General features: G+C 35.4%; 1 protein-coding gene across 12 annotated transcripts in view; it reads right to left on the reverse strand.

Annotated features, from left to right (window-relative positions):
• RYR3 (ryanodine receptor 3) overlaps positions 1-20,197 on the reverse strand; it is an 833,777-nt gene that overhangs the window by 192,681 nt on the left and 620,899 nt on the right. For all 12 annotated transcript variants that reach the window (XM_074235022.1, XM_074235021.1, XM_074235020.1 and 9 more), the window contains 4 exons: positions 17,779-17,857; positions 3,332-3,421; positions 1,998-2,144; positions 992-1,054 (listed from right to left, as the gene is read on the reverse strand). In XM_074235022.1, the coding sequence (XP_074091123.1) occupies positions 992-1,054; positions 1,998-2,144; positions 3,332-3,421; positions 17,779-17,857 (379 nt within the window). The remainder of the gene's footprint in view (positions 1-991; positions 1,055-1,997; positions 2,145-3,331; positions 3,422-17,778; positions 17,858-20,197) is intronic.

Consider the following 20,197-nt stretch of genomic DNA (forward strand, 5'->3'; position numbering starts at 1 on the left):
ACTTATTTTTGTTTTTCACTTTTGTACTGTACTTTTCTGCTCATTACCTGTCTTTACCATGTTGCATCAGGCTGACCTGGGGACCCATAGTCCTGGCTGTACTGAATTGTCACACAGTATTAAAATTTCATGGGAAATTTTAAGCCTTCAACTATATGAAAACACTTTTCCCATGTCTCTACTTAATGTGATACATCCCTAATACTCCAGTTTTGACAATTTAGGTTACCAGTTCTCAAAGTATAGCCTGTGGATCCCTGAGGTGCCTGAGATCCTTTCAGGTGTGAGATCAAAACTCTCTTCATAATAATGTTAAGACATTATTTGCCTATTAAAGAAGTACTCCTTTTTGAACTACATATCTGTATGAGCATAGGCTTTCTTCATATACCTCAGTCAAAATGGCATATCACAGCAGATTGAATCCAGAAACACAACAGATTACAGCTGTTTTCTATTAAATTAGATACTGGAGAGATTTGCAAAAATATGTAAAACAATACCACTTTTCTCACTAATTTTTGATTTGGAAAATATAATTTTCCACTAATGATGCTATTATATAAAAATAAATGGGTTTATTATTTTAAAATGAATATTCTTAAAATTTATTGGTTTTAATTTCTTTAAAAAAGCAAAAAGCAATAAAATCCAAACACTGTCAAACCTTTTCATTTGTGGCAACAACTTTTTTTCCAACCCTCAGGGGCAGAAAATCTTGATAATATATCTTGCAATGTGTAAAACAGAAACAGAAACAGAATGAAATCATGAAGTCTTGAGTTCTAGTCCTGTTTTTACTACTAACCATCTCTATAATATTGAATAAATCATATCTCTAGACTTCAGGTTTATTCTTTGTAAAATTAGAAACCTGGACTGGATGATCTTAAAGGTCCTTTCTAGTGTTAATATTTATGATGTACTCTTAATTTTAAAGGTAAATCATATTGTTGCGAAGAATATGCACAGTGAAAACATTAGCACTGACCTGGACTTCCCTAGAAAGTACAACATTTGAGAGATCAAGTGGAGCAGGATTATAGCTGTTACCCTAGAAAAAGCAAAGTAAAATTATTTGATTTGACATATCTCTGTCATTTTTATTAGTATTTCTTGCTTCTGCTAGTTTTAGCTAGCACAGCAGCAAATCCCTTTCTTTCCTATTTTGAGTAACTGGAGAAAATGAAAAGTGTCTGGCCCAAGGAAATTACAAAAACTAAGCAGAGTTGATAATAAGGAGACCAAATGAAGGAGAAGAAGCTGGTAAGAATAACCAAGGAGTATTTGATTTCATCCTAAATCAGACTTGAGGACTTTACAGGGAATTGTCCTGCATGTCCTAAGAAATTGGGAAATCCTGTGGTTGGGATATAAAAATCATGAAAGTTGTAGAAAGGGAAGAAGAAGGAAGCAAAAGAGAGAGAGGAAAAAATAAAGGAGAGGGAAGAGAACAGTAGAGCAGAGGAGTGAGGTCAACTATGCTGCTTCCATAATGGGGAGGGAAGGTACTTGTGCAGCAAAGGGAGGCTATACTTTATCACAAGAGTCCTCCAAACTACAAGTTGACTCTAGGTATTTACATTCACTTTAAGATTAATAGTAGTCAATTTTCTTACTTTTAAATATGTTTACCCTTTGAAATACAAAACTCCATTTTATAATATTATGAACTAAAATTATGAAAATTGCCTATAAGCAAGAAAATTATCTTGCAATACCAAGGATTATGAGGCATGTTGTTTCAGATTTCCTAATGAGTCAAAAGAGTAAGGACATTTCTCAAATTGTACTTGGACATGTGCCGGTGAGATAATTTCTGACATAAAAATTGCATAACAAGGATTTTTATTTACTTGTGTGACAATCAAACTACTCAGTACTACTCCTAAAGAAAATCTCATGCCATCAAACTTCATGAACAGAGTACTTCCCAGAGTACTTCCCCCTGCCCCCCATAGGTTTAAAGATTCTGGCTCTAAGCAATATTCTCTTACTTGGTTGGCTTGGGAAATGTTGCGAAGCTTTTCATTTTCTCTCTGTTGTATAATCACTTCACTTTCTCTGGTTCTCTCTACTGTCCAACCCACAGCTAGCATGGTTTTCAGAGACTCTCTGGCAGGCCAGCGATAAATTTCCTTTTCCTAGAAACAAATTCAAGTCAAATTGACTAGCAAAGTACAAATATTATGATAAACCTCTCTGTCTCAAAGGGATGTAGTTTGGCGTGTATTAATTTAAATTATGGTATGAATTATTAATGAATGAGCTAGTTATTTCAGGGGTTAAAGCAAAGTCACTGGGTTAAAAAATATTCAAAACCCTTGGTCTCTTTGTCTTCAGTTTAAGAGTGTCATGCCATTCAAAAGTATTTGGAGTTTTGTTAGGAAGGAGAAAGGGATGAGCAAGGACAAAGGTAAGAAAACAAGTGGTGTTTTAATTGCAGTAGAAATGGGGATAATATGAAATTGCCTTGGAAAAACAAAGTTCCACTTGAGGAGGTAATCAGATTCTCTTGACCTCAAAATTAGTTCTGGACCTCCATGAGATTTATTTCAAAATTCAAAAATGTACAATATTCTAAGCACGAACGTAGATGATGTATTCTATGAATGGCACAAGAATGCTTATTTAGAAAATAGGGCAAAATCAGAATCAGAAAGGAATTATGTGTAACAAATTAATCCACATAATTCTCTCTCTCTTTTTTTAGGTTTGTGCAAGGCAAATGGGGTTAATGACTTGTCCAAGGTCACACAGCTAGGTAATTATTAAGTGTCTGAGGCTGGATTTGAACTCAGGTACTCCTGACTCCAGGGTCAGTGCTCTATTCACTGTACCACCTAGCCGCCCCAATCCACATAATTCTTATATAAACATACATGAAAATATCATCCTTTTTCATATGGCTTGGAAACTTTCCTTATTTTCCCTCTTCTTATCCTTTGTCTTTTTTCTCAGAAATAATTTGTACTTGAGATGAATTGAGCAGCTTCCTGATTCTTCTCAAGGTTTCCCTTTCCCCTAATTAGAATCATTAATAGAGCATTTGTAAAGTTTTTGCAAAAGAGAATAAAATTTTCTCTGGTCCCTGTATTTTAAATGACACCTCTTTTATAGATTTTAAGGAATCAGAGAATGTAATATGAGTCTGCAGTCTGGGAATTAAATCCCAACTGTGGGGCAGAGGAGAAAGAAGTTCCTCACAGATAGGAAACAAGAATAATTTCTCATCACAAAAAAATCCCTAAGCCCTCCTTCTCTAGAATGGAAAAAAAAAAACCATTGTGTACAGAGTGAGCTATTTTCTACTTACTTCTACTTTTCTTACCTTTTCGGTTAATGTTTTAAAAGGTCTTATTAATGGATGTGTCTTCACATTTTCATCCAGAGAGATGCCATATTTCCATCCATTCTGACTCTGTAAGCAGGAAAGTTTTTTTAGTTCAAATAGCATTTCCTTGGCATTAAGCATCCTTACTCTGTGACCCAAATTGACTGTCTCCTATTTAGCTATACAAATGAATCAATTTCAAAGAAAGGATTATACCAAATGTGCCTGTAAATCCCCTGGAAACTCTCTCTTCAATTCTTAAATCTTTAGACTTCCTTCTAAATTATAAATTTAGAACATACATACATACATACATATACATATATAAAATATATAAGTTATAAATTTTCCTTAATTGCTATTTTATCTGATTGACATATTTGCATTGCAGGTTTATATAAACCAAGAACCAAGAACCTGTGCACGATGCTTCCCAATAGCTTGAAAGATATGCTAAGATCTGAGCAGTTTCTTAAGGGCCACATAACATAATAAACTGGCTACTTCAGCAAAACTGGAGTGATCTGGGTTTAAGATAACTTCAGCCCTTTTACTGACATATATTGCCACATGGCAGGATGTTTAACTCAAATTTTCTATTGATTATTAGCTAATCTCTTGATTTAGGAAATGCTGAGAGTGGACAGGGAACTAATCATTTGCTTCCCACCAACATGTAAGATAATATTCTAAGTTAAAGAACTAGATTTTAAGTCTTTAGAATGCCCCAGTGAACTACACTACCTATTTTCAAAATCTAAACATTTACTAGACAATTTAACTTTGAATTGATTCAATATTCAGGGACAGCTAACTACTAACTAGTGTGAAGATATCTGTATGGTAAATGATAGTTCTAGTGATCAATTAGATAGATAAAAATAATAACAATACAATAACTCCACTAAGGAACAATCCATCATCCATAGTTGGGAGGGGGCAGGGTGAGAATTAAGGGAAAAGTAAGGATGAGGTACAGTAGGGCATGCTTGTGCCCTGAGGTTTTTATGATAGTTTTGAAGGCTTGACAGGAATATTGAAACATTGCTCAACTGGGTTCTATTTGGGTTAGCTGGAAAATATGATGAAATTTCTCCCCTGTTAAAACTAAGAATTAGTTGGAACAGCAGAGCTTATAGGTAGACCTACATTAAAAAATTTTGAACATCTTAACAGTGAAGACACCCGAAAAAGTGGTGCTCCTGTGTATTCTGGTAAAACAAGAAGGTAAGAGCTACCATCAAAACAGACATACCAATATTGTACCTGTGGGAAATGCTTTGGTGAAGATGGTACTAACTACTAAAATAGGCAAATGAATTAACACGAAAAGGACTGGAGACTAGATTATTTTCACTATGTATCACTACTTTATCATGACAAGGAACCGAAGACATTATTTATAAGTAAGCTCTTCATACTATTTTTGTCAATGACACTTAATTTCAAGCTAAACAACTTAATGTTGACTAGCACATGGCAATAGTAAGAATAAAAATCCAACTTTTCATTACTAATCCAAGGATAGACTAAATAAAAGATGAAAATGAGGATGTATTAAAATCTGAAGAGGGCATAATTGAAGACTTTGGAAGTTAAAAACCTTCACAAAACACAAACTCCAGACATTATATCCAATATTGAAATTGATAATAAATAGCATTCATATGGCAAATGATCCTCTCTCTAGCCCAGGCCACAAACCATACACCCATTGTCTTTCTCTTAGGTTTTTCTTCAGTGAAGAATGTAAGAATTTGTTGTCCATTTCCTGTTTCTATAGGGACTCAGAACTATTTTTGGAGTCCCAATTTCTTCTGGGGACAAGATCCTGCCCCTCAGGACTTTCGTCGGGGAGAGCAAGATACTCTCATCTCCTGGATATGCTTCCATTCCACTGATTGCTCCTCCTACGTGATGAAGGCCTGTGTGGCCTCATGGGAAAGTCTCACTATTTGTTACCACATTGTGAACCTCAAAGGAAGATTCACACACTCTAATCTCAAGTCTTCCTCAATGAATTCCTCTCCAACCACATACACTCTTACTGTACTCAGTGCTCAATGGATAGCAAACTTCTATAAACTTACACTTGCTCCTTCTAAAGATTTGAATTTCAGATATTGTACAAACTCTGTTGCCTAATCTCAACTCATTGCTAATCCACTTCCCCACCTCGAACCCCTTTGGAATGTGTTCTTTGGAATGCCTGTTCCATAATACTTCCTTTCATCTTAATCTTTTCCTTTTTCATTCCTTCTATCATCTGCTCACTGAGACCTGGCCCCTTACAACAACACTTTCCTTGTCAGCATTCCATTATTTCTTACTCTTTCTCTCACATTACACAATCTTCCTCTTGCCAGCACCCCACCAAAAGATTACAGTGGGGATAACTGAAATACTCATTGCTCTCCATTGTCATTGTTAGACTCTGTCACCTTCACTAAACAGCCCACTCCTTTGAGGTTTATACTATCTAAATTATCACTCAATCAAAATCTTGGTGGTTTTAATATAGTAACCTTCAGAGCATCCCCCTTCATTCCTGAGAAGTATTTAGTGTTTACCTAACAGTCTTTCTCTCTTTCCCATTTTTCATATTAGAATACTTCAAGATACCTCATATTAGGATACTTCAAGATACATGTTGACACTCCCTAAATACCTTAACTGTGTATCTACTCATTTCTCATGACCTATTTCCCTTCTCTACATTAATAATAATAATAATAATAATAATAAATAATAATGTTTGTTCTTCATTTTTTTTTTAGTTTTTTGCAAGGCAATGGGGTTAAGCGGCTTGCCCAAGGCCACACAGCTAGGTAATTATTATGTGTCTGAGGCTGGATTTGAACTCAGGTACTCCTGACTCCAGGGCCAGTGCTCTATCCACTGCACCACCTAGCTGCCCCTGTTCTCCATTTTCAAAGAAGATCATGACATCTTGCCATGACAAGTACATGAATTGGATTTGAGTGAGAGGGTACTGTGCTAGGTCACCAGCCTCACTTTTTCCTTCAGAGCCATCTGGGTCCAAAGGCCAGATATGAATCAGGATGACAGGAGATGGTTATGGATATGAGGCAATCAGGGTTAAGTGACTTGCCCAAGGTCACACAGCTGATAAGAGTCAAGTATCTGAGGCCAGATTTGAACTCCTGTCTTCTTGACCCCATGGCCTGTGCTCTATCCACTGTGCCACCTTAACTTTGATTTGGTCCTTAAGTTCAAGTATATTCCACTTGCCTATTCACAAACAGGAGCAACTTAGGGGTATACTGGATAGATCACTGAGACGGGGGTCAGGAAGATCTGTGGTCAACTCCAGCCTTAGAAACTTACTAGCTGTATAACTCTGTACAATACTCTATTTGCCTTAGTTAATTAAAGTTAAAATGGGAATAATAATAATAACACATACCTCCCAGGTTACCATAAGTATCAAATGAGATAATAATTTTAAAATGCTTAGCCCAGTGTCTGACAAATAGCAGCTACTGGTGATCATCATCATCATCAATCATCATCATCATCATCATCATCATCATCACTCTAACATTTCCTTATAATCATACTTTTTTATCTTTCCATCTTTCTCCAATATTTTAAGTCTGCTTTGTTTTATGTCCTTAAAATGATCTTCATTATCTACATCCCCCCAGTTCTTTGTGCCAGGCCATCCTTTTCCCATGTCAATCCATCAGTGAGTAATTCAGCACTAAACTTTATTCCCACATCCCTAGTACCCTTGTCCTATAGTTGATGATGCCTTGCAAAGCCCTGACCTTGAATTACTCCCATGATCAACCTCCTTTGAATGTTGCTGAACTGAATTGGAAAAAAAATCATGAAATTGTACTAATTGGGTCATTTTAAATTTATGTTAATTAATCACACCATACCCTTACTGCAGTAAGCAATCTTCCCACTGAATTGATTTACTATACCTTTCCCCATAGTGGCTGTTCCCAACCTAGTCTCTCCACAAGTCTCCTATGGCATAACCTCACTCTATTTTTTTTTTTAGCTGAAGACCTTCCTTCATAAATACTAGAGACTATTTACTAATAATTTAAACTTCTCCCCACCTTCTCATATCAGATCATTCATCAGGCTTACCCTACTATAGGCTTCATTTTAATCTTGTATGAGGTGGCACTTTGCAAATTTCTCTACAAGCATCCCATCCCATTTAGAGTTCTACCATAAAATTGACCCCATTTTTAATTCCTATTTTCATCAGTCTTCTGGCTTTCCCTATCTCCTGTTTCTCTGTTGTCTACAAACACGTCAATGTCTTTGCAATCCTTGAAAAAAAATCAACTCTCATTTGATCCTACCATCCCTGCAAGCTATTATCCTATGTCTTTCCTTCCCCAGTCACTAAACTCCTTGAGAAGGTACCTTCACTTCCCTCCCTCTAATTCTCTTCTAAATCATCTGCAAATCTGCTCTCTATGATTATGAACTAAAATATCCCCCTTTCCAAAGTTACCAGTTATCTCTGAATTGCCCATTTTCTAATGGCCATTTTTGCAATCTTGATGCCTCTTGGGTTTTTTTTTTACAGTGATAACATGGATGACCACTTTTCCATCTAGATAAAATTTTTGTGACACTTTCTTCTGACTATCCTCCTGTCTGACTCCTTTTTCTAAATATACTATTTCTTCATCTGTCATCCCCCTCAACTTGGTATCCTTAAAGATAGTGTTCTAGACCATTGACTCTTCTCTCTCTCTACACTGTTATTTGTGATTGGATCAACACCTATGGATTCATTTACAATCTTTATGTAGAAATACTCAGAAGTATCTCTTTGCTTTTCAATAGCTCAAACTGGGTGTATCATAGACATTTCAAGCTTAACATATATATATATATATATATGTATATACACACACACACACACACACACACACATACATATATATATAATAGGAATTCATTTTCTACCTCAAATCCTTCTTGAAATTCCCTAATATTGTCAAGGACACCACAAGCCTCCAAGGCAGTGAGGCTCACAATCCTAAGGTCTTCCTTTACTCTCTCACTCACTATACAGATTCAATCCTTTATCAAATCTTGTATTTACTTTTACAACATCTCTAGAATATGCCCTATTCTTTCCAGGCACACAAATTAACTCTAGCTCATGCCTTCCTTGTCTCTAACCTAACTGAAATAGCCATCTGGTTGGTCTCCTTGATTTCAGTCTCTCCCTATTCCAATCTACCAAAAATATGATTTTCTTAAAGTATATGACTGATGAATTTATCCCATATTGTCCCATCTTCCCTGAGTTCTAGTAGCTCCCTGTTAATCTCCAGGTTCAAATATAACCCCAATGTTTATCATTTAAAGTTCTATACAACCTGACCCCTTCCTACTTTTTCAGTCTTCTTACATTCTGCTAGTGTCCTTATATTCTATACTCTAGAAGCAGAAGCCATAGCAAATTTTAAAATATCAAATACTGTGTTTCCCATATCCTTTTTCACTGGCTGCTCCCCTTGCTTGGAAATGATCTAATCCCTCAACCTCCTCATTTTAGTTTCCCTGGTGGCCCATTTTTTTTTGAGTTGAAGAAGCACTACAGTGTTTCTTTAATATGCATTTCTTTAATTATTGATGTTTTAGAATATTTTTAATATGACTATTTAACAAAAATATGAATATTTTCCATTGAGAGCTTCATATCCTTTGATGACTCATCAACCAAGAAATAGTTTTTATTCCTCAAAATTTCAATCAATTGTTTATTCATCTTGGAAATTAGATCTTTATCAGAGAAATTTACTGCAAAGATTTTTTTCTTGGTAACTTTCACTTCTAATCTTAGTTGCATAGGCTTTTCTATGAAAACATTTTAATTTCATATATTCAAAACTGTCCATTTCATTCTTCCTATCTTATCTACAAAATCTTCCCCCAATAACAGATCTGGAAGAAAATTTTTTCCATGTTCCTTTAATTTTTTTTTTTTTGGCAAGGCAGTGGGGTTAAGTGATTTGCCCACAGTCACACAGTTGAATTCTGTTTCTGGTACAATATGTAATTCTCTTCCATTTCATGGAAGTGTTTATTCATTCATATTTATATTCCTGACCATTACGTATATATTTTCCTACATTCTTTTCTCTTATACTTTTTTCCTCTCTGCTTTCCTCCTCCCACATTATTAAGTGTCTGAGTCCAGATTTGAAGTCAGGTCCTCCTGACTCCAGAGCCAGTGATCTATCAACTGCACCACCTAGATGCCCCCCTCTAATTTGTGTTTGATATGATGTTTTTTGTTTTTTGTTTTTTGCAAGGCAATGGGGTTAAGTGGCTTGCCCAACGCCACATAGCTAGGTAATTATTAAGTGTCTGAGACTGGATTTGAACTCAGGTATTCCTGACTTCAGGGCTGGTGCTCTATCCACTGCACCACCTAGCTGCCCCTGATGTGATGTTTACATATAAATCATATGACCATTGGGGTGAATGGTATGAGGTATTTGACTAAACCTAACTTCTTCCAAACTGCTTTCTAGTTTAGGTTTTACAAAACAGAATCCTTAGCAGTTATTCTAGTAACTGAGGATTTAGGGATTATACACTGGACTGCCAGGTTTGTTTGCTTCTGGATACTGTCTATCTAATCTGTTCCATCTCTCCATTTTTGACCTCTCTATTTTCCTTTTTTTTCCTTTCTTTTTTTCCCCTCTTTTTCTTTTTTTAGTTTTTGTAAGGCAATGGGGTTAAGTAGCTTGCCTGAGGCCATACAGCTAGGTAATTATTAGGTGTCTGAGGCTGGATTTGAACTTAGGTACTCCTGACTCCAGGGCCAGTGCTCTATCCACTTTGCCACCTGGCCACTCCGACCTCTCTGCTTTTCAACTAATATTTAACAATTTTTGTGATTCCTAACTTTTAGTATAGTTTGATATAAGGTTCTTCTTTACTTCCTACATTTTCATATTTCTCTATCACGTCCTAGGCACTGTGCTAAGCACTTTTACAAATATTATTTAATTTGATCCCCACAACAACCTGTGACCCTTTTATAGATACCTAACTTTGGCAGTCTTCAGCATTAAAATATAGATATCTTTTATTTCTGTTAATCGTGTCATTTTTGTTGTCCTGTCAAATAACTGCTAACTCTTATTTTTTAAAATTAAGTTATGGCATAATAAATTTTACTATAGCCCCCCCTTCTTTAATTTTGTGTGAAGCTTTATCTTTCAATTCTATTTCTTCTGAAACCATATAATATTGAATTCTGTTTCTGGTACAATATGTAATTCTCTTCCATTTCATGGAAGTGTTTATTCATTCATATTTATATTCCTGACCATTACGTGTATATTTTCCTACATTCTTTTCTCTTATACTTTTTTCCTCTCTGCTTTCCTCCTCCCACAATTGTACTAGAACTTAGAGTTTTATTTCACAATTTCTTAAAATATGATATCCAGATTATTATTTTTAAAAAGCATATGGAGGGCGGGGCTAGGTGATGCAGTGGATAGAGCACTGGCCCTGAAGTCAGGAGGACCTGAGTGATATTTGGTCTCAGACAATTACCTAGCTGTGTGGCCTCGGGCAAGCCACTTAACCCCATTTACCTTGCAAAAACTTAAAAAAAAGCATATTGGTTTTAGGTAATCCAGTGATTCCTAATTTATATTTCTTAAACTGTTTTCCAGGAGTATTGTTTTGGAAATTAAATACATTTTTAGTCTTTTAAATCACTTTGAATATTTCTGCTTTTTTTAGAGGTATTAACTTTGCTTAATCTAATTTTCAAGCAATCTGGTACTTAGTTAAAGTTTTGTACTCCATTGTACCTAAGCTTTTCACTTTTCAAATCTTTCCTTCAAAAATATCATTTCTTTTACAATTCATTCAACCAGGGCTCTCTTTTCATTTGTAATATCATTTTAAAATTTTAAAATAATTCCTTGATTTCTTCTATATATTCTAGTTGGCATTATGATCAAATTCTGTTTTTCTTTGAGATTTTCCTTGTAGGTGGTTTGGAGTTATTTTTTTCTTCACAGTTTGCTTCTTGGATATCCCTAGGCATTATATCAATATTCTATGTTAGATTTTTTTCTTTTTTAAAATTTTATTTATTTAAGGCAATGAGGTTAAGTGACTTGCCCATGGATACAGGGCTAGGTTAAGTATCTGAGGTCGAATTTGAACTAAGGTCCTCACTCCATAGCTGATGTTCTATCTACTGCATTACCTTACTGCCCAGATATCTTTTTTCTTTTCTTTTGTTTTGTTTACTCATTCTTTTGTTTTATGAAAATTGACTACTTTTAGGTCTTTGTTAGTCCTGTTTTGTATTCTCTAAAGTCCCACTTCTGTTTTTCCATAGGAAAATGTTCATAATGGATTTTTTCTTTATTTCCAATTGAATGGAATGGGAAGGAAAGGAGGTGGATACTGACTGATTAAAACAAAAAAAAATTAATTCAATTATTCATCCTCACATTCAAAATTCCTTAACTGTCTGAATCTTAGTAAGCAAAACTGCTTTATCATCTATTAAAGTATGTAAATTATACCATAGGAGCTGAGCCAAAGGAATTCAACATTCTAAAGGAACATTCATGTGAGCTACATGACGCAGACCAATTAGTCTATTTTCACATCAAGACAATAGAAAACTAACTGGATACAATTTGCAGCTAAAATCACTTTTAAGTCTTAATTGTTCTAAAGTACTCTCTATTTTGTTCATCCCTTTATGGACATACCCTATCTATTTTCCTATTCAGCAATAAGAAAGATAGAAATGCTAAACTATTCTTTCTAGAACATATTTATTTTCTAAATGCCTTCACATGTGCCCATTTGACAATTTCTTTTGAACTCAAGAGGAATCAAGAAATATTATCTCTACTTTTAAATGGAAGAAATCAGGTCATAAAGAAGTAAAACAAGTCCTGAAAATTTCCACATTATTCAAGGCTCAAAGAGAAGCTAGCCCTGCTCTTTCCCAATGCAACAGCATTCCTTCTAGTTCTTCTAGTTAGCATGACTGAGACACAGTGTGATGTTACAGGTTAAGTGTTGCGCTGTCTCTAAAACGAAGGCTTAGATTGGAATCCCCCCCTCTTATACACTAGATGTGTGAACCTGGGCAAATCTTTCAACCTATTTCCTTATCTATAAAAGGGGGATAATAAGATATATGGTATTTATCTCAGAGGGTGAATGTGATGATCTGATGAAATAATGTCTATAAATAATTTTAAATATATGTACATATGCATACAAAAATATATGTCTATTTTTTTCCCTGAACTGTGATTTCACTGGTGGAGGGAGATCCTGGTGAGGAACTCCCTCTAATAGGGCAGATCATCATATTCTCTATAATTTTTTATACCTTTAGAGCAATTTTTTGGGCACTGAGAAGTGCCTTCTCTAGGCTCACAGAAACAACATATATAGAATATACTGGAACTTAGATCTTTCTGATTCTAAGTCTAGCCTTCTATCAGCTACTCCATGATGAAAGTACTATATAAATGGCATTTGCTATTTTTAAATTATTATCTCAATAATGGAAATTCAGGGAAGCCTGCAGGGATTTGCATGAACTGATGCTGAGTGAGATGAGCAGAACCAGAAAAACACTGTACACCCTAACAGCAACATGGGGGTGACGATCAACCTTGATGGACTTGCTCATTCCATCAGTGCAACAATCAGGAACAATTTGGGGCTGTCTGCAATGGAGAATACCATCTGTATCCAAGAAAGAACCTCGGAGTTTGAACAAAGTCCAAAGACTATTTCCTTTAATTTAGAAAAACAACTGTTATCTTATTGTTTGATTATGTTATCTCTTATACTTTATGTTTCTTCATGAAGGATATTATTTCTCTCTTATCACACTCAATTTGGATCAATGTACAACATGGAAACAATGTAAAGACTGACAAATTGCTTTCTGTGGGGGATGGGGAGGGAAGTAAGATTAAAGGTAAAATTGTAAAACTCAAAATAAAATATTTAATAAAAAATAAATTTATATTGTTAATTCTAACCATTAGGTATTTTGCTTTAGGTTTTTTAAAGGGTGCTGAATTTGCATTTGAGTGATGTATAGTCTTCACCAGTTTCTTGATAAATCTGTATTGATCACTAAATCCAGGCTCCCTAAGAATGACCCTTTTGTGTTTTTGGTGGAACTGATCTGGTCCGGACTTTCCATCATAGCTCCTCTTTCTAGAAACAAAGCAATATGATTCATCAGTTGTCATCCTCTTTGTCACCATCATCTTCTCTTTCTTCTTATCTCTTTCAATCATAAACAATTCTCAGACAAGTTGTTTTCTATTCATTATTCTTTTATATTATTATCCAAAAAGCTGTTTCTCGGATAGATAAAATAATGGTGTTTTTAAAAATCAGATAACAGTATAAGGATGTGGGTTCATCTTCTGTAGGCTTACAACAAGCATCTAAATAACAATTCAGGAACAGACAGAACAACAGAAACATATATCTCATCCTTTTCTGCTATGATTTTTATCTTCTCTGATCTCAATTTTGTAAGTTTTTCCCCCCATATAACTTGGAGAGTCTGAGTATTTGGTATGATGATATCTATTAAAAATGTTGTTCTTAAATTTTTGTGGATCAATGTTACATCTATGGACAAATCAGTCTTTGATAATGGTCCAGTTTCAAAACATCCTTTTAGTTGAATAGTCACCCATCAGATCAGAATCTCTGGCAGGGATGGGGAGGGGGGGAAGAGAAGAAAGTATGTGAATGGCTATAACCTTGGAGTGAGGTTGTAGATTCAACCCCATCTACTTGAGACCTGCAATCAAGCCACCAGGCCATACCATCTGACCTTCAAGGGAAACTGCAGTTCTGTTTCTCTAAACCTGTTGAGTCTTTTAGTTAGTTAACAAGGGCCAGGACTATCAGCAATTTAGTTTTAACCAGGAACAATTTTACAGTTGTGTCAACCCAGACTCCCACCAGTTTTGAGACCTCGCAAAACTCAATTTTGGGAATACAATGATCAGACTGTCCTCCAAGACCAAATGAATTACGGTTCATTGCCCCAAGATGCTCCCTAAGTCCTTGAAGATTACAGCACTCAATAGAGGTACATTGCATATTTCTTAATGAGTCCTTTGGAATGATAAGAATATGCTTCTATGGCATTCAATCACACTGATGTATCATATTTTGTTAATATATCCCCCAATTTATGGGTACCTCCTAAGAATCTCATCTTTTGTTACCTCAAAAAGAGTTATAAATATTTTTGTATATCCCTAGTTCATCTTGCTCAGGACTAATCCTTCTCTTGCATATATTCCTTCTCATTCCCCCTTCCTGCTTCTATGCTTTACCTCCTATTGTCCTGTTGAGTGGAATGAATTTTTGTACTAATTTGCATATGTGTATCCTTCCTTTTGACCAGTTCATATGAGAGTAAGGTTCAAGTTATCAGTTGCCTCAGTCCATTCCCTCGTCTTTGTTTGTACAGATGTCTCCTTGTGTTCACTGAACAAGTGAGACAGTTTTCACTGATCTTCTTTTCCTTCCATTCTTAAGATCAAGACAAAAATCTGAGCTTTTCATTTTGAATTTTCTCCATGAATCCTGATGATATTATAGGATTCAGAGAAGACATAACTATGATCTCCCCATATCTGAAAATAAGCAGTTTATAAGTTGTTCAATCTTATGTCATTGCTCATTCATGTTTGCCTTTTTTAAATGTTTTCTTCACTTCTATTTTTAACTTCAAAGTTTCTCTGTAGTCTAGTCTTTACATCAGGAATACTTAGAAATCTTCTATTTCATTAAAGATTCATTTTTTTTCACCCAACAACACAATATTCAGTTTTGCAGAGTAAGTTATTCTATGTTAGACCATAAAACTTTGCCTTCTGGAATATATTATTCCAAATTTTCTGCTATTTTACATTGGTGGCTACTGAATCATATGTGATTTTAATTGTAAATTCTTCTGGTTACTTTTTGCAGCATTTTTTCATTTTATCTAGAAATTCTGGAATTTGGCCATAAACCCCTTTGGGGTTTTCTTTAGGAAAAGACCAGTGAATTCCTTCTTATTTCTATTTGGCCCACTGGCTCTAAGATTTCTGAGTAGTTTTCTTTGAAGATTTCTAGAAATATGAAGTAGACTCCTTTTTCCCTTGTTCTGTTTTTCAGGTCAATTATTTTTGCTGTGAGATACTTTACACATTCTTCTCTCTTTTTAGGCATTTTGTCTTTGTTTTAATATCTTTGTTGATATTGGCTTCTACTTGGCCCATTTACATTTTCAGGGTATTTGCTGCTAAGGCAAGGTTTAGTATCACTTGTGTCAAAATATTAATTTCCTTTCCAATTCTTTCTTCCAAAGCTCTCATTTCTTTCCCTTAGTTTTTCCTTGAGTATTCTCATTTATGAAAACACTTTATATTGCTTTAAAAACTCTCCATTTATTCCAGGAATTCTAATTGAGTTTGTGCCCAAGCTATGCTCATTTCTGAGGCATTGCTTATGCTTGTTTTGGAATCATTCCCTTCTACATTTGTTCTGAGCATCTCTGCCACCATAATAGTTCATTATGATGGAGATTTTGTTTGTCCGTTTTCCCAGGCTACTTCCTGACTTTGGAATTTATATTACTATTGAATCCTACTGGAGAAGATATGGATAGGTCCTGTTGCTGATTTCTAGGGATACTGAATGTTGTGCTATTCAAGAATTCTTATTAGGAACCTTTAGACTTTGAGCATTCCCAAAGTGCACATTTGGATTACCACACTCTTCTCGAGCTCCATGCTAGTCCAAGCTCCACAAATTCCTGATCTGAGCAAGAGCAGACTGCTATGGACTTGCTCTACCTCATCAACAAATTGGAAAGTTCTCTTGTTCAGATGGCAAAATTGGCTTCCCTTTGGTCTGGGTTTCTGGCCTGGTTTATTCCTTTACCTGATAGGCTAGATGCCAGAATTGGGATTTTGCCTTGACTTGGGGTCCAACCCACACCATTGCTGGTACTAGCTTCTTGACTTCTTCTTTCTCATTACCCTCTCTAGGAATGTCACACTTCATGTGACTAAGACCTGAGTAAGAGCAACAAAACTATCAGTTGGTACATGTTCCCATGACAGGGCCCTGGTAAGGTACCCTAGAGGTACCTTTCAAGAATTAACCCAGATATATTGCAGCCTCCCCTTGGGTCCTGCAGTGAGGCATTCTCTCCCTGTGTTCACAAGTCTCCTTCCATGTCTTTCTTTGTTAAAGCTGAATAAGTAGAAGACTTACTGTGACTTTTCCTGGTCTTCCCCATAAGCATTCAGTTTGATCCATTTTCTAGACATTTGAAGAAGTATGTGGAATGATGCTTACCACAATGCTTCCCACCACTCAGCTATCTTGGCTCCTTTTCAATGACTCAATTTTTTAAAGGAGAGTCTAGGAGTGTTATTAAGGACCATGGTAGGATTAGTATTCTTGCTAAGAATAAAACTTTCTGGATTAAAAACAGTCTTCAATACTGCTTCTTTATTGCAAGTTTCTTCCTTCTGCAAACCATTCGCCATGAAGCTGGCAAAATAATATTCCTAAAAACCAATTTAGGACTGTGCCACTCACCTCATTAATCTCAGATTATCTCTAGCATTAAATATGACCTCCTCTGTTTATATGTAACACATTTTATAACCTGGTTCCAATGTACCTTTCTAGGCTTGTTAAACATTCACTTTTCATTTCAGACAAACTGGCCTTTCTGCTGTGCCTTAAATATGACATTATTTATTTTCTCCCTGTCTTTGCACAGGCCTTCATGCCTATTATAGCTTCTTCCTCTGCCTCTTAGAGTTCTAGCTTCCTTCAAAACTCAGTTCAAAATATGAGACCTTTTCTAATCTACTTGGGCACTAGAGCCTCCTCCTAAAATTACCAAAATTACATTGCACAAATCTTATTTAAATGGAAGAAAATCAAGAGTAAGAGCAAGAGAGCTGTTTCCCCTGTCAGAAGTGCCTTTTGTCCCCTGCCCTCACACCAGAATAATATCTGGCAAAAATTTTGGCAATTAATAAATACTTGCTAAATGAATTTAGGCAATCAATTTTATTTCTACTTCCCTTCCTTCTTAACCCAAAACCATACTCAGCATACTCTCTGATGTAAAGGAAAAAAGTTAACATTTCTAGAATTGAGTATTTTCTTGACTGGTATAAAAAACAGCAGTAGCAGCAGCTGCTGCCGCCTCTTCCATTGACCTCCACAAACCTCAGGAAATTGCTGCTCTCAAATAATGAATGCTCTTGGAATGGTAAGTCTGTCACTTAGATAAATTGGGCAGATTTCCAAGATTCAACCCCTTAATGTTCTTTGGCTCTTCTTTTCCTGACAATTGTTGGTTGGATGATAATCCCTACCTTGTCACAGGCCCATTTGTCATGTGAATGCTCAGCATACTTGGTGACTACATATTCCAGTTTTTCAGGAAGAGAAAAGCTGAGAAAAGAAAAAAAAAGCAACATTTTATCTCCAGGCACAAGTATAGACTTTGGGACAATTCTGAATTGTCAGTGTGTTTCCTTTTTAGAAGGAAACAGGGATTTAGGGTTAGTAATATTGTGACCCTTCATATAATTTAACAGAGTTCTCAAATAGCAGGACAATTAGCAACATTGCCTAGTGCCTTTCCATGTTACAATGTACAGACACAGGACAAAAAAAAAAAGGAATGACAAAGAATTAGATACATATGCATTTTTATTTTTACTGGGCTTGTTAAAAAAAAAAAGCCTGATTTAATAGGAAATGGGATTTTTGATGAAGGTCTGAATGCTGTAGGAATCCTTGACTTTATGGATATGGTTTCCCTCCCGTATCAGCTAGGCACTATGACAATGTTGGGCAAAAGGGCCAGTATGTGATTTTCGGCAACAAACTTCTGACAATACAAAACTTCCAAACCAGTCTCTCAGTAGTCTAATCCTCAATTCAATTTTTTCCCTCTTGGACTTGCAACCATAACGTTCCCCCTTCCCCAAAACCCAAAGACTTTGCCCAGTCGTGAGATCATTAGTCAGCATTGTTCATGGTCGGAATTATGACAGTATCTGATCCTCTGAACCTCTAAGTACTTTGAGAATAGGATCACATATGTCTTTATATTCCTTTGCAATCACTCCTCAGAGTCCCCTTGTACTTTACTAATTAGCATAAAAGAATCACTAAAATAAGTAATGTAAAACACATATCAGTACAGGTCAAACCAAGAAAAAAAGACTTTAAGGCACCTCTAGATATGGGTTATGAGAAGACTTTTCACCCAAAGCATCTCATTGATTCCAGTCTGGAACTATCATAAATTTCAACACAATACAAAAAAGCCCATTCCAAAGGTGTAGGATTAGAGGTTTAACAGACTTCTTGAAGTGAATTCTTTTTTTTGTTTTTTTAGGTTTTTGCAAGGCAAATGGGATTAAGTGGCTTGCCCAAGGCCACACAGCTAGGTAATTATTAAGTGTCTGAGACAGGATTTGAACCCAGGTACTCCTGACTCCAAGGTTGGTGCTTTATCCACTAAGCCACCTAGCCACCCCAAAGTGAATTCTTTACAAATACTCTATTCCATTGAAATTGGTCTGCTAGCTTTTTTTCTGTAAACTTTATTCCATTTCCTACCTTTATATAAGTATACTGCCATGTCTTAAATGAACCCCCTCCTAACTTCTTTCAAAGCATAAGTTAGATACCACACCCTATCCAAGGCTTCTTCTGATGACATTCCTACATCTCAACAAATTGCCAATTGCCTTGAAATTATTGTGCATTATTTTAACCATTTAAAATTTACTTATCTGTCTAAATGTCATTGCCTATTTGACCTTTCCTTCCTCCCTTCCCCAAGTAGAATGCAAGTTCCTCAAGTGTAGAGACCATTCCATTTTTGCTTTTGTTATTCCTAATGTCCAGCACAGATCCTTGAACATTGATTATTATGTATTACTATATTATTGTTGTTATTATTATTATTTTGGCACTATGATTTCATCAATATAGGAAACAAACTTCTATATCAATGCCAATAAGCAACTTATAGTTCTATAAAATTATATCCTTACTAAATGTTTATCTATTTGAATTAAATTAGATGGACTTTCTGAACAGGCTTCAAACCATTAGGAGGTTTAGAGGTCTTCATTCTAAAATATATTTGGGAACAAAAAGTGAGTAGTACAGACTGTGTAAGACACACTATTAAGTAGAAATATTTTGTTATCTGCAGCTGATTGGAGGAAGGAGGAATTTTATAGGGCATTGATCAAATTATTCAGATAGTACAAAAGCCTGAATGGTAAAATCAGCACTAATAAGGAATCCTGAGATGCTGGGAACAGAAAATGCACTTCAGATTCAAAGGACATGATATTTTCACCTGAAAGGTGTTTAATATAATATTCAAAGGCAAATGGTTTCTCAAAGAGGAAGGCTAAACTGTCCTTGCTCCATTTTACAGAAGTCTTGCTGAGATCTATTTACAGATCCAGACAAGGTGCTTCATACAACAAATGTTTGCTATGTGATTGTTGAATGGAAATTGAATGGAATGTTAATGGATTGATTTTAATTTATTATACCATTGAAAGTTACAATGCTAATTTACAAACTACATGAAGGTTTTGTCAAAAACTATTAATAAACTAATCCCATCATTTATCAGGGAAATTGAATTAAGCTTTAAGCTATATTTACTCATGGAAAGGATTCATCTCTTTTATTTTATTATAAAAAACCCAAATAGTAATAATGCAATACATGATCAGATAAAATTAATCATAATTT

This window comes from Macrotis lagotis, chromosome 4 (assembly GCF_037893015.1).
Source record: "Macrotis lagotis isolate mMagLag1 chromosome 4, bilby.v1.9.chrom.fasta, whole genome shotgun sequence".
Taxonomy (NCBI): Eukaryota; Metazoa; Chordata; class Mammalia; order Peramelemorphia; family Peramelidae; genus Macrotis; species Macrotis lagotis.